The sequence below is a fragment of the Miniopterus schreibersii genome, assembly GCF_964146895.1.
Source record: "Miniopterus schreibersii genome assembly, chromosome: 6".
Taxonomy (NCBI): Eukaryota; Metazoa; Chordata; class Mammalia; order Chiroptera; family Miniopteridae; genus Miniopterus; species Miniopterus schreibersii.
In genome coordinates this window covers 59803105-59817031 of record NC_138107.1, presented here as the reverse complement: position 1 = coordinate 59817031, position 13927 = coordinate 59803105, and the positions used below count along the sequence as shown (strand labels likewise).

The 13927-nt window shown below is 39.1% G+C and overlaps 1 protein-coding gene and 1 long non-coding RNA gene across 4 annotated transcripts; one reads left to right on the top strand and one right to left on the bottom strand.

The window, feature by feature from the left end:
• The first annotated feature begins 100 nt into the window (after window positions 1-100).
• Window positions 101-8745, top strand: LOC308559073. Of its 3 annotated transcripts, none has more exons than XR_013999097.1 (5): window positions 101-190; window positions 1069-1203; window positions 3599-3729; window positions 5373-5552; window positions 7665-8745. It is a non-coding gene; the product is annotated as an uncharacterized lncRNA (long non-coding RNA). The 3 variants fall into 3 exon arrangements; XR_013999098.1 differs by lacking the exon at window positions 101-190 and adding an exon at window positions 462-551; XR_013999099.1 differs by lacking the exons at window positions 101-190; window positions 5373-5552 and adding an exon at window positions 462-551 and having other exon boundaries at window positions 7665-7752.
• CALHM4 (calcium homeostasis modulator family member 4) lies at window positions 7621-11777 on the bottom strand (the record flags this gene model as incomplete). The annotated part of the gene is made up of 2 exons (XM_081141304.1): window positions 11168-11777; window positions 7621-8007 (listed from the first exon to the last, which is right to left on the bottom strand). Exons 1-2 carry the CDS (start codon window positions 11723-11725, stop codon window positions 7621-7623), a joined length of 945 nt encoding a protein of 314 aa, XP_080997430.1. The 5' UTR covers window positions 11726-11777.
• Window positions 11778-13927: the final 2150 nt, after the last annotated feature.

The window sequence follows — 13927 nt, the reverse complement described above, 5'->3', positions numbered from 1 at the left end:
GCCCCTCCGCGCGCCATCCGCGCTCGATGCGTCAGGGCTGAAGGGCGGCCTCAGGTTCGGGAGCCCGACGGAGTCGCTCGCGGAGGCTCCCTGGGGGCGAGCTCGTGAACTCCGTGGTTGCCGGTTTTTCGGTTTGCTACCCGGTTGCCTGGTGGGCCCATTAAAAGCGGGGGCTCGTGGCGGCGCCCAGGTGATTTCTACTCTTCTCCAACCTCCGCGGCCCTTGGCGTCCCGCGGGAGCTGGGCGAGGGGCCCCGCGCTGCGTGGAGCCTGTGGGTCCCTCGGGTCCCGGAACGTCCGCCCAGCTCCTGAGCCGGAGTGGACCGGGGAGAAAGCGACGGCGAGGCCGGAGATCTGGGCTCGCCATTCAGATCCCGAGGCCTCACTTTTAGATTTGTAAAGTGAGGCGGGCTGGACGTGGATTTGAAGCTGTCTGTGATTGCGTATTTCTGTGAATGGGTGAAGAGGTGTGGATTTCAGCAACAGTTTTGATAAGCGGTGTAAAAGCATCAATACTCCGAAAATTGTTCAGAGCCTTTGACTTGGGAGAGGTATACTTAAAATATATACACCTGTCATCTCTAAGTTCATTACATTAGTTATGAAGAAAACTTTCAAAGAACCGTAATGGCAAAAGCTAATAAGCAAGTGGCTAAATAAACATGCTACTTTTATGAGAAGAATATTAAAGAACTATTTATATTTATAATAAAGGGATATGTTTATGTTGTCAAAAAAAAAAGCAGGAAATAAGAAAATACTCCAACATTAGGGGATTTTCCACACTTTTTCGTATTTTCCTTTGTTTTGTTTTCAGTATTAAAGCTGGTCTCACCTGTGTGGTGGGCAAACAGTTGTTATGAAGAAGGCCCCCAGCGGTGAGGCCCAGGTTTCCTTCCATCATTCCAAAATGGTCCTGTCCGTGGGCCAGGAGGCACCTTCCTCTTGCGCTGGGAAGTGTGGCTTACTTAAAGCACAGGAAGACATTAGCACAAACATACTCAGGCACGCTTTGGTACTGATTATATGTCTTAAAGGTTGACTGGGACATTTTTTTTAAACTTTCAGGAAAACAAGCGTGAGAATGAGGCCGCTCATCTGGCTCCTGTCCAGAATTGGATCAGTCTCACCACCTTCACTCGTACATCTTCTGAAGATGACGAGACTCTACTGAAATGCACGAAGTAACTTTGCAAATATAAGGTGCTTGTTTTCCTGGATATCCTCAGTCCAGAGAAATTAAGGATTTGTTATCGGGCAAAGAGCTCCTGGGCAGAGTAGACGATGCAAAGTTCCTAAGCTGAGAGCCCGCTTGGTATTTTGGAAACCTGTGTGGCTGGTGCACCGGGAACTGGTTGGGGGTGCGAGTGGGGGTTGCAGGTCACCTAGGGTCGTTGAGGGTTTAGCTGGAAGGGTGACAATCTGGCTACATTATTTTAGCTACTAAGTGTAAATATATGTAAGGGGCACAAAGCCTGAAAGTATGGCCTGGTCAGAGGCACGCAACCTGCTTGGAGGCCCACATTGGCTGCCAGCATTACTGGTGTGCTGAGCAAAGGACCTGCCACCACCCTGGGTGGCACCTCTGGTGGGAATATCCTGGGTTTGGTGAGCTCAGGGAAGTGGGTCTGAGAGCACAGGGAAGGGAAGAAACGGGCCCACGCAGGCGGGTCCTAGAAAATTCCAAGAATGAGTCAAAACGCAGAACGCCTTGAAGGCGGGCACTACTGAATTGCGCACTAAATTTTACTATAGCTTTGCCAGTAAATACTTGGGTGATTTTTGCTTTGGGCTTTATCGCCCCCACAAAATATAGATCTCATAGGATCTATTAAATCATTACTGGGGTAAAGCAGTTTTCTCAATTAGAATTATCTCAAAGTGAAAGGCTGGCAGATAAAAACTTATAAACAAAAAGCCGATTACTCTTGATTTATGAAATTTATATTACCAATAAAGCACTACATAGATCCAGATCAGTTTTTTCCCCCTTTGGCATTTGTTTTCTCACATTTCCAATGGAATATGTCCACATTATGAAATAGTTTATAATATATATAGTTCTGTTGATGTCACTAGTTGGCAACTACAGAAGAAAAATACATTAAAATATTTTTATTTGTAGTTTAGGCTGAAACATCTATGAAAACATAAAATATATATTCAGCTGTTCTCTCTGCACTTTAGACCACCTTAAAATATTAGAAGGCATTGTGGTTTTTAATATTATAGATTTATTTATTTTTCCAGGAGCAGCAGTTCTGCCTAGGGTAGAGCATCAGTGCATGTAGAATCATAGAATGCTTGTCCCAGATATTACATTGAAGAGGTCTTAATCCACGGGGTGTCATTCATGACAGGCTTGTGGGTTCATAGACTCCTGAGATGTGCTGGTATGTGTATTCATTTCCTATTGCCATTCTGACAAAGTACCACAAATTTAGTGACTTAAAACAATGCAAACTTATTATCTCACAGTTCTGTAAAAACTATATGTAGAGTGTCCCTCAAAAATGTATACACACACTTTGAATAATTATAAAGGCAGTGTTTATTAAAGTACATTTCATTTTCAAAACTGAGCTATCAGTATTAAAGTGTGTATACGTTTTGGGGGGACATCCTGTATTTCTTCCTGTCCTGACACAGGTCAGATACAGGTCTCACTGGGCTTAAGTCAAGGTATCAGCAGGGCTGTGTACCTTCTGGAGGCTGCAGGGGAGAATTCATTTCTTTGATTTAGCTCATGACCCCCTCCATCTTCACAGACAGCACTGGCTAATTTCTCAGGCATCACTCTCACAGTCCTTGACACTCCTCTTCTGTTGTCAGTTTGCCTTCTCTCTGACATTGATTCCTCCTGCAACCCTCTTAAAAGGACTCGTGATTATATTGGTCCCACCAGGATTGTCCAGGATAATATCCCCATCTTAAGATCCTTAACTTCACATCTGCAATGTCTCTTTTGCCATATAAGTTATAAAGTAACAATCACAAGTTCCAGGGATTGAGACATGAACATCTTTGGAGAAGCCATTATTTAATCTACCACAGTATGCAAACTCTGAGGTATGTGAGCCTGTGTCTGTGTGTGTGTACACAATTTTTCTGGATATTTCCTCAAAATAGCTTTCCCCAGAATGGCTCTTCAAGGGGGTCCATGACTCGAACTAGTTTAATCACCCACTCCCACAATTTAATCACCCTCCCCTTTATCCCTTGTAAGGGATAAAGTCCCAGAGAGATTGACTTGTATAAGACCCAATGAACGATGAGAGAGTGTGACTTCCTGACACTCATTTTGATCATTAACTACGGCCTATTGAAAACAAATGGACGGATTATAGTGGTGGTCTGGCCCTCCCTGCATGAGGAAGAGAAACCCGAGCTTCCCGGTCCAGTTTGTAGTCTGTGGCTAATAGAATGAGTGCTACTGCCTGTTGGGTGGCTCAGATCCAAAGTTAGGCCTCAGTGAGCATGGAAAAGTCACTTTGCTAAGAAGCGCAGTGCCTTGAAGGTGAGCCCTTATACGTGCAGGTATAGTGGAAGTGGAAAAAGAGGAACTCATCCGATACGGCATCTTGTTGTTGAAGCCCAGGATGTTTTCGTTGTGCGCTGACGGGAGTAGGAGAATCCTCCTAACACCTACAGGGCCCTGGAAGTTTTATAATCTGCCTCCTGGTTGGACATCAGACTATGGTGACAGGATTCTGGCTCCATCACTTATAGGTATGTGACCTTTGGCAAATTGCCTGACTTCTCTGTATCTCAGTTAACTCAATAAAATGGAGGAACTTATTTTATTGGGGTCAGTTAGTCCTGGATTCTGATTCAACAGTTACCTAATGAAATATATCAATAGGAAAGCATTTCATTTGTATAGGGCTTTACACAAAATTCCTTCATATTCTGTATATTATATCATTTCAGAAATTCATTTTATAATACGTGACTCTGCTTACCAGTTTGTTATAAGCAGTAAATAGGATCATTTGTTTAAATTAACTGGTAAATCAGTAAACACCATGTTATATTTACGACAACTACTACTACCGCCACCACTACAGGTGGGTGCAGTCACCTATCTGGACCATTAGGGGACAGCAGAGGACACAATAGTGAAACTCAAGTGAAATGTCCCACGAAAGCTTGGGTGTACTGAGATTAGAGAAGGTTAGTTGTACTTGGTGGTTAGTACAGAAAAGTAGTTCAAGTCAAGACGAATGGAGTTTGTCTCTCTGGAAGTACTATCTATTGTTCTTTGGTCCAGGTGTCACAGTTATAGATTCGTGCTTCATAGCTCAAGGAGCCAGTTGTGTAGCTGTCTGCTCCGAGGACAGCCTGTTCTTTCATGACCAGAGCTAAATTTTGATAGACTTATTTAGAAGCTAAAACTATATCTCTATACTTTACATTTTGAGGTAACAAATAGCTACCTAGTCTTGCAGTTGGAAGGCTTTCTTTGGCCATGATATTTCAAAGTTTTAAGGTAAGTGTGATTTCCCTTTGTGCTAAAAAAGAGAGTATAAGAAAACATTTGTAAAATCACTTTGTTGTTTCTTATTACAATAATGCATTAGAATTTTTAAAATAGAGTTGGAGATTGAGAACAGAGAAAAGAGACAAAGAAGATGATGAGTATAATTCTGCAATTCAAAAACAAAGAAAACTGAATAAAACATATCTAAACACTGCAGTGGTTTTGTCTCCTGAAAGGAGATAACATAAATTGTGGTGGGGGGATGGGGAACTGACAAAGTTGAGGTTAAGAAATGAGCAAGTGTGTATGTGTGCCAACCTACAGCATTTGATGTAGTAGTCAACAGCATTTGATAGCAAAATATAAGGTAGTATTAGTACTTAAATGATTTTAGTTATATGTTTTAAAATTACATAAATCCATATGCATGAAAAGGAAGAAGTACAATGTTTTTAATGGAAAAAAAAATTTGTCTAACTGGCTGTAGAACAAAATACTCTGGACAAAAGACTGAATTTATTTTTTATTTTTCAATTACAGTTTACATTCAATATTATTTTGTGTTTCAGGTGTACAGCATAGGGGTTAGACAATAAGATACTTTACAGGGTGGTCCCTCTGATATTTCCAGTATCCACCTGGCACCATACATAGTTATTACAATATTATTGACTCTATTCCCTATGTTAAACTTTATATCCCTGTGACTACCAATTTGTAATACTTAATCCCTTCACCTTTTTTACTCAGCGCCCCCCCCCCCAACCCTTGCAGGGTAACCATAAGCCTGATCTCTGTGTCTGTGAGTCTGCTAGAGAATGTAATTAATTAATTTAAAACAGATATATACAATGACATCTCAAGACTGTGTACCATCCTTTAATGTTCACAGATGGTATAAAACCCTATGAAGCCATGTGGAGGAGCCAAAGAATACTGATAATTCATTGCTTCAAAGCTATAATGGAAGATCATTTTTAAGTGGTTCAAATATACATTCTATATTTTATATTCTGAAAGAGTTGCCTGTAGAAAGGGCTTCCAGAATCTAGTGGAAAGAAAGTTTCCTGGTGTAAGTATATAAACAACTCATCTTCTTTCTGATAATATAATACTTAAACTTCATACTTCAAAACACTTTGGTTTTGCTGTTAACTGAAAATCTTACTGAAGAGTATTTACAGTGGTATATTCCCTGAAAACTAATAGTTCTGAGCATGATGTGTTGATTTAACTAGTGTGTCTCAATATAGAGGAATTTCAAAATCTTTCAGATAAAAGGAGCCATAGGATTTCAGAGCTGGAGGGGACCAGTAGAGAACAAAATGGACATGACCTATATTTACATGGCTCATTTATACCAGAGCCAAACAAGGACCCTAGTTACCTTACATACTACTTTTATTTTTTTAAGATCCCTCTTGTAATGTCACATAAGTACTGTACACATAGAGTTAGGTGACAAAGTAGAATAACTTTCGTTGGCCACTTGTAAAAGATAAGTACCTTAACATTCTTTCAAAAGTGGAATGCCAGCAAATGCCTTTAGAGAAAGCTCAGAATCAAATTTTCTTCCAGTAGAAACAACCTGGGCCTACTACCATTCCAGAAGATTGTACACATATTGACCTGCATACATATAAACATAAACATAAACATAAAAGTTTTATTACATTTAGAAGGGACCTCAAGAATTTATCTGCTCATTTCCTTGCCACCCGGTAGGTAAGGTCTCATTATCCCTATTTCATAGATGGAAAAATTAAATCTCAGAAAGACTAACTGAGTTGCCCAGTAAGTAGTGGGGAGGAAGGGACAGGTCTCCTATCCCAGCAAAATGCTACACGATGCATATCTCATTGGTTAAAAAAAAAATAGTTTCTTTAAAATTTATTTTCTATTTGTTTCTCTTAAGTTTGAGGGGCCCATAATTTTACACAAAATAGACTCTTCCATGATTGTGTAAAATTAAATTAGCAAGTAATTGATTTTTGGATAGTCAAGTTGTCAGGTCTCCTTGAAAGTGAATCTTGAAAGTCAGCTTGGCCATTGGCATTTGGTTGCCCAGTAAACAGTCATTGTTCTGGTTTAAAAAAATAAATAAAACCCCTCATTTTGCTTATTTTGGCCAATGAACATGTTGCTTCAGTGAACATGGCAAAAACCAGGCACAGAGCACTACGTATATGAGAAATAAGATAAATTAGAGAATTCAAATATTAAAAGTGCAAAGTCATGCAGAGAAAAGTCAGGCAAGTCTCCCTTTTTGGAGTTCCAGATAATGAATATACAAACATAGGTTACAGTCTTGTTTTCCCAAATGAATTGTGAGTGCAGAGGTGCAAGTTGATAATGAAAAAGCACAGATGATGTCTCTGTAGTGGAGCACAGTGTGGAAGCTTTATATGTCATAGCTATAAAAATACTCCCAGTACAGAGGTGCTATAAATAACATTTATGATACTAAGAATGATACAATAATGCCTTATCTTTCCCTGGTTATGGCAGGATGACTCAAAGCCTTCTTCAGTGGGCTTCTCCCTTACATGTCACCAGTTTAGAAAGGGCTTTTTATCCTGGTTTCCAAAAAGTCAGATATGTAAGCTTGGAGGAAAAAGTAATGAAAAGCTTCTGCACATAGAGATAGAAAAAAAAGAAAACCAGAAATTAGAGACAGGGAAAATTGTGATACAAGACACCAAATACAAAGAGGAAGGGAGAAGGTAACATTTATTAGCACTTATTTTATGAAAGGGACTGTGCTGTGCACTTTGCTTATATTACCATATTTAATCCTCACATCTCTGAGATAGCTGCTACGTGCACACAACAAAATGGCACTCAAAAATATTAGTTTTTGCACAACTACTAAATAACAGAACCAAGATTCAACTGCTGATATGACTCCAAATTCCATATTGTAATAAGACCAATATAGGCATTACCAGACCATCAATGAAATTTCAAAAAGAGACATGGGCACAATTATCAGACAAACTGATTTGGGAAGTAGCATTTTGGATGGACTTACGTAAACACATATTACAAGAGAGAGTAAAAGGTAAAGAAATTACATTGAAACTCCATCATAAGAATAAAGAGTGTGTTAGGCAACCTGAGTTGCAAAAGGTGCTACATAATCAAGGTTTTAATTCAATACCTCCTGATGTGCTTTCCTCATTAGCCTCATCCACCTGGTTTCCAAGGAAGCTATAGTGACCTTGCAAATCATTACTCATACAGAGGAGACTGGGTGCTGAAATATCTTTCCAGTCCTGACACGAAGGAATACGGACGTGTCTGACATCTTCGCTTCCAGGAACAAAGCCAAATATTTTCCTTAAGCGCTGCATGATGAGGAGGCGTGAGTGCTGCTCTGCAGCTTGTTCGAAGAGCTCCCTCTCATTGCGGAGGTGGTTGGTCCAGTAGCAGTGCTGCAGAGAGGTGAGGGGAGAGCAGCACCTCACCAAACAGCAGGATACCAGGGTAATGATGGTTGCCAAGGTGATCAAAATCCAGCCCAGCATCTTCATGCAATTATTTAAAAGGAAAACAGAAAACATCAATACATCGAACATTCAAGAAACAGCCATGGTAGGAGGGATTCCTACAAAGCAGAACCAAACTGTGGATAAGATACCTGTTTTTGTAGTTTTTGACATACTAACAAGGTGCTGATCATTTGGTATGGATATGGTTGTGATGGAGGTAGAGGCCCAACCATTTCAACTTGGTTTTTGGATTACAAAGGATTTCAATCAATTGACTTGCAGTGGATTCTAAGTATTGTCCTTGAAGTAGCAGATGCTATAACCCACCCATTACCCTTGCATAAAGGTACATAAAGTATGTTCTTTGCTTTTAGCTCAACCTTACTTTTCAACCATCAGGTATAGGCCCATTGATTCTCTGGGGGCTTAATAAGTATTTGATAATGATAGTGATGAAGATGATGATATGATAGATAATAATGGTAGCCTCCTAAGGCATCTTCAATGATGTGCCAAAAATATTCGTCAATATTTCTTCCTGAGTTGCTGTTTCCTTTTATTTTTTATGACCAAAGAGGGAAGTCAGTGAGCAGACCCTGATGTCCCTAAATGTATAACGCCTTACTGTTTCCCTTTTCATTTTCCTCTCCCTTCAAAGAGTCATTTGCTGACTAGTTTTATGACTTGTTTTTGAAATATACTTTGAAAGAAAAATGAACTAGATTTTATTTGCAACTATTTGATTTCCACCATTAAAGATTGATGTGAATGGCTGTTTTCTACTCTTGCAATCCTTTTTTTTCTTTATAATTCTTTTCCTTTTCAGTTATCAGTGGTTGTTAACGTCAAGTGAGAGACACAAGTTTGACACACTTAGGGAAGCCAGCAGTAGGCAGCCACAGTCTGGGAGGTGAAGGTCTCTTCCACATTTGTTATTTACCAACAGGTCTGAAATTACCAGTGTGTGCACACCAGGATGGCTGCACTCTGGGGAGGCTAAAACCTACAAAGGGATACTCATCACAATTAAACTTAATAGAGGCTAGCATGGTGGAGGAAAGGCCATCTCTGATGCCCATTAATTCATCAACTATCATTTACTGAGCCCCAGACTGACCTCCACCATGTGCTGTGCATGGTGCTTGGTTGTGGGGACTCAGATGTGAATAAATTAAGGTACATTCTTTAATAAATTAAGGTTCATTCTTTGCACAGTCTCTAAGCCTAAAGAGACAGACAAAAGAGCAAGACAAGAAATAGGGTAAAATGTAATAACTTTTGATATGTGTAAACACGGGCTGAGGGAGCACAATGGAAGAGAAATAAACTTGTTTAAAGGAGACGAGTATCAGAGAATACTTCTCAGAGGAGGTGATGCTCAGGCTTAAATTATTAAAGAGGAGTTCAACAGGTGCAAGATGTTGAGGAGAGTTCCAATAAGGTCATAAAGATATTTTAGAATGAGGTATGGGTAGAAAAGGGGTTTGAATTTGATCCTGTGGTCAACCCAGAATAGTTCAACCAAAAGACAGTGTGTATTTCTCAAATGAGACAGATGTTCAAGGTAATTGCAGGAGGCTGCCTAGTGAAAGGAAACAACATGATCTTCGACTATCTCAACTGGCCGTTTTTTAGCTCTATGCACTTATAAAAGTTACATAAACTCTTTGATCTTTGCTTTCTCATCTGTAAAATTAGACCTGTGTTTTAAGATTATGAGGATTGGAGTTAAGATATGAAATACATAGCATGTGATAAGCATCTCGATAAATATTAGTTTTGTCACTAAATCAAAAAATCCACTGGCTGAGGACACTCAGAACTGTAAAACCATCTTTTCACAGAAGTCTGTGTCTCATTAGATAAGACATTTTATTTTAACCGTAAGAAATGTTACCATTGTTGTATTACATCTTAGTTTTTCTTGAGCAAGAACATTTTTTAAAGTTAAAATTTCTCCACTGATTATTTGACTTTTCACCTATATCCGCATAGCTCCTCTGTCTGAGCTTCAGGGCTAGTATAAAAAGGTTGAGACAAAGCCTATCTTAAAGGGACTTCTAATTTTGCTTAAACTGGGCTATATGCAACACTGCAGTATTCTGTGTGTTGATAGTAATTCTTTTCAACTAATATCATTAGCACTTCTAAATATTAATAACTGGAAGTGATGGGTCAAAAATGTCTTTGCAATAAGTAGTTTAAAAATAATATTTTTTACAGTATTGCAGTTGTTTGAAAATTTGTTTTTTTCCCTAAGTCCCTTGGAGAAACTGATGAAAGCCAATGCCTCTTTCTCTGCTGAAGTGCACTTTTACACTTTTTATATTTAACAATGAGTGCATTAGGTTCAGGCTTTCCCCTTACCTTCCTCATCCCACTCTTCACACAAACATGCCTAAGGACACTAAATTTAAAACTATCATTGGAGGTTTTTGAAAAATTATATTTAAGCTTCCTGTAATTTTAGATGATATTTTATTTATAAGAATTCATATTTAAGAATATATATGTAGGCCCGGCTGGTGTAGCTCAGCGGTTGAGCATTGACCTATGATCCAGGAGGTCGAGGTTTGATTCCCGGTCAGAACACATACTTGGGTTGTGGGCGGGATCGATCCCCAGTCAGGGGCATGCAGGAGGCAGCCGATCAATGACTCTCTCATCATTAATGTTTCTATCTCTCTCTCCCTCTCTCTTCCTCTCTCTCTAAAATCAATAAAGACATTAAAAAATATATATATATGTAGCAAGATGAAATTTAGTCACATGGTAATAATTTTAATAATATCTAAAATTCATTGTTTTTGTAGATATAGATTCTGGACACAGTACTGAGCACTTCAGATATATTAGCTGATTTATTCCTCACACCAACCCTATGTGGTAGATCCCATTAATATCCCCATTTTACATCTGAGAAAAGTGAAGCATGGATAAGTTACATAACTTGCTTAAGATTTTGCAGGTTAACAAACAGCAAAGCTAGACATAAACCCAGGTCTGTGATTCCAAAGCCCAATATCCTAACTGTACTTAAGTAGATGCTCAGTAGAAATCACTTTGATGAATGGCATCTAGTTTGTGTTCTATAATCAGACAATATAAGAAGCAGCAGGAATGTGAAATGTTTCCAGTGACTGTAGTTAATATAGGAGAAGATAACAGAAAAAAGAAACGAAAATCAAGAACTTACTTGTGACTGGTATCTGTGCGCAAGAGCTACTTCATCTCTTACCAGGAGCATGTCAGAAGGAGCTGATTTGCAACATGGAAACCCAGCTAAGATCTCTTCCCGTTTGCTGGCACTGATGTTGTCAAACACTGGGTAGTGGTCCACAGACACAAACTCGCTGGCTGCACATTCATAGTAGGTGCCTGTCATCAGGGTCGCCGCCAGCCACGCCAGTGGAGCAACGAGGGCCCTCCCAGTGATGCTGAAGAGCCTAAGGCAAGCCAGCTTGCGCTCCAGGAGGCCGATCCTCCGGTGTGGAGGGACACAGCTGCAGCAGTACTCACTGGAAATTGTCCACATTTGGCTCCTCAGAGCATAGCCAGCAACCAGAAGGATCAAGACAGGAATGACTAGGAAAGCGGAACCGTAATAGAAATTTTTCCCAACCTGACAGGGACATCTGAATGTGAAAGAGGAGAACAGTTGTTGCCCACCAATAGTCAAAGCGGCAATTAAAGAATTGATCAATGTTCCACTCCTCTGCAGAGAAGACACAATGCTGTTCAGAGTTGGGCTCATCACTGGGAAGCTCTGCCCCAAATCAGCTTGAAGCCCTTTCTGATCATTAGACTTCTCCAGCTATAACCATTTTATGGGATCTTACTGGTTTAACTGGTTGTGTCAGGTGACCCAACATCCTTACATGTTGAAAGGATTCTAGCATCTTTCCTTGTGCACCTTGAGAGTCCTGACCTAATAAATGCACTTCAGATTACAGCTGGGAAGAAATTGAAAGAGGGGTTCATCTGGTATGAGTGACGGGAACACTTCAGTGTATCTTCCCGCCAGAGAGAGGGTGGCTTGCTTGCAAAGCAAACTGCTGCCATCTTTCCATGTGCTGCTTTATGTGACACAAAACGCTTAGCACCAGCAAATAGAGCGTTGGAAGCAAAACAGAGAACAGAGAATGTTCTTACCTTTGGACTATTCCAGGATTTGGTTACCATAAATTTATGGCATAAAGAATAATGGAAATTATCAAAAACTAAAGTGATCCAAAATTTCTGTCCTGAGTGTCCATAACCCAAGAGTTCTGCCAGGAGATTCCAAAAGCTTTCCCAAAAGGAGAAGAACAAGGCCTGGGTAGCCCTAAAGCCAAATCACAACAAAAGCAATCCAACTTTGCTTAAAAATCTATTTGGATGGACAGAATCTAATATAATGTGTTGCTTTATAAATTTAGTTGCAAATTTGTTTATATGATATCTTTGCCTTTCTATGAAAATGTGATATCTGGGTTATATACCTATAAAGGGTTATATGCCTATAATAGGGTATATACCTATAAAGAAGAAATATAATGATCAAATATGTAAGGTGTTTTCTATATTTGCTTAATCAGCAAATATTTTTTGTATATTTTCTATATAAAAGGCACTGGACTAGGCTTGGTTGGGCTTATAAAAAGTATATCATATAGCCCGGCCGGCCGTGGCTCAGCGGTTGAGCGTCGACCTGGGATCCAGGCGATCGGGGTTCGATTCCCGGTCAGGGCACATGCCTGGGTTGCAGACTCGATCAATGATTCTCTCATCATTGATGTTTCTGTCTCTCTCTCTCCCTCTCCTTTCCTCTCTCTGAAATCAATAAAGATATATTTAAAAAAAAAAAATTAAGTATATCATATAAATTTCTGTTTTCAAAGAAACTCTCAACTGGACATGGTTAAATACATAATCAGTGAATTGAAACATAATAATGAGGAATTCACCCAAAATGCAATAAACAAAGAAATAAAATATTTTAAAAACCAATTAAAGGAGATAGAAGGCAAATTAAGCAACTCTGTGATCTGTTTGATCAGAGTTCCAGGAAAAAGAAATGAAGAGGCAGGGAAGCAATATTTGAAGAGAAATAAGAGAATTTTGCAGAATCAAGGAAAGTTCTTGCATTAGAACAGTATTAGATATTATGAATAGTGTAAAGATACAGCCACATATAGACACATCATAGTAAAACTTCAGTGTGAAAAATAGAGATTCTTTAAAGCTACCAGAAAGAAGAGATACATAACCTAGTAAAGAATGACGATAGGCTAGCAGGAGACTTCTCATCGGTAACAATAGAGGCCAGAGTAACTTCGTACCAGCTAAACTATCATTCAAGACAGAGCAAAATAAAGATACATAAGACTAAGGGAATTTACCACCCGCAGAACCTCATTAAGAGGATCGTTAAAGCATATTTTCAGCAAGGAAAAAAACTCTGAGGAAAGACATGGGGTAAAAAGTGATGAGTACAAATATGATATTCTTAAGATGTTTCTTAAATTATAAGCTGTAGAAATAACTACTCTTTAAAAGATTTAACTAAGGCAATACATAGTTATAATAAGATATCACTACTAAAATGACTAAAATAAAAAGACTGGCCATACCAAATGTTGGTGAGGATTGCAGAGTAGCTGGAACCCTCATACAGTGATGGTGGGAATGTAAAATGGAACAACCACTTTGGAAAACTGTCTGTTTCTTTAAAAGTGAACTCTACATCCACTATGCAACACATTCATTTATCTCCTAGATATTTGCTCAAGAGAATGAAAGCATAGGTCCACATGAAAACTTGTACATGAATGTCCATAGCAGTTTTATTTATAATAGCTGCTATTATAATAACACCATAACAAGAATGAATTCAAAATAATCTCCTAAATCAAAGAATTCAACCAAAGGAACACACAATGTGTGACTATATAAAATTCTAAAAAGTGTAAATTCA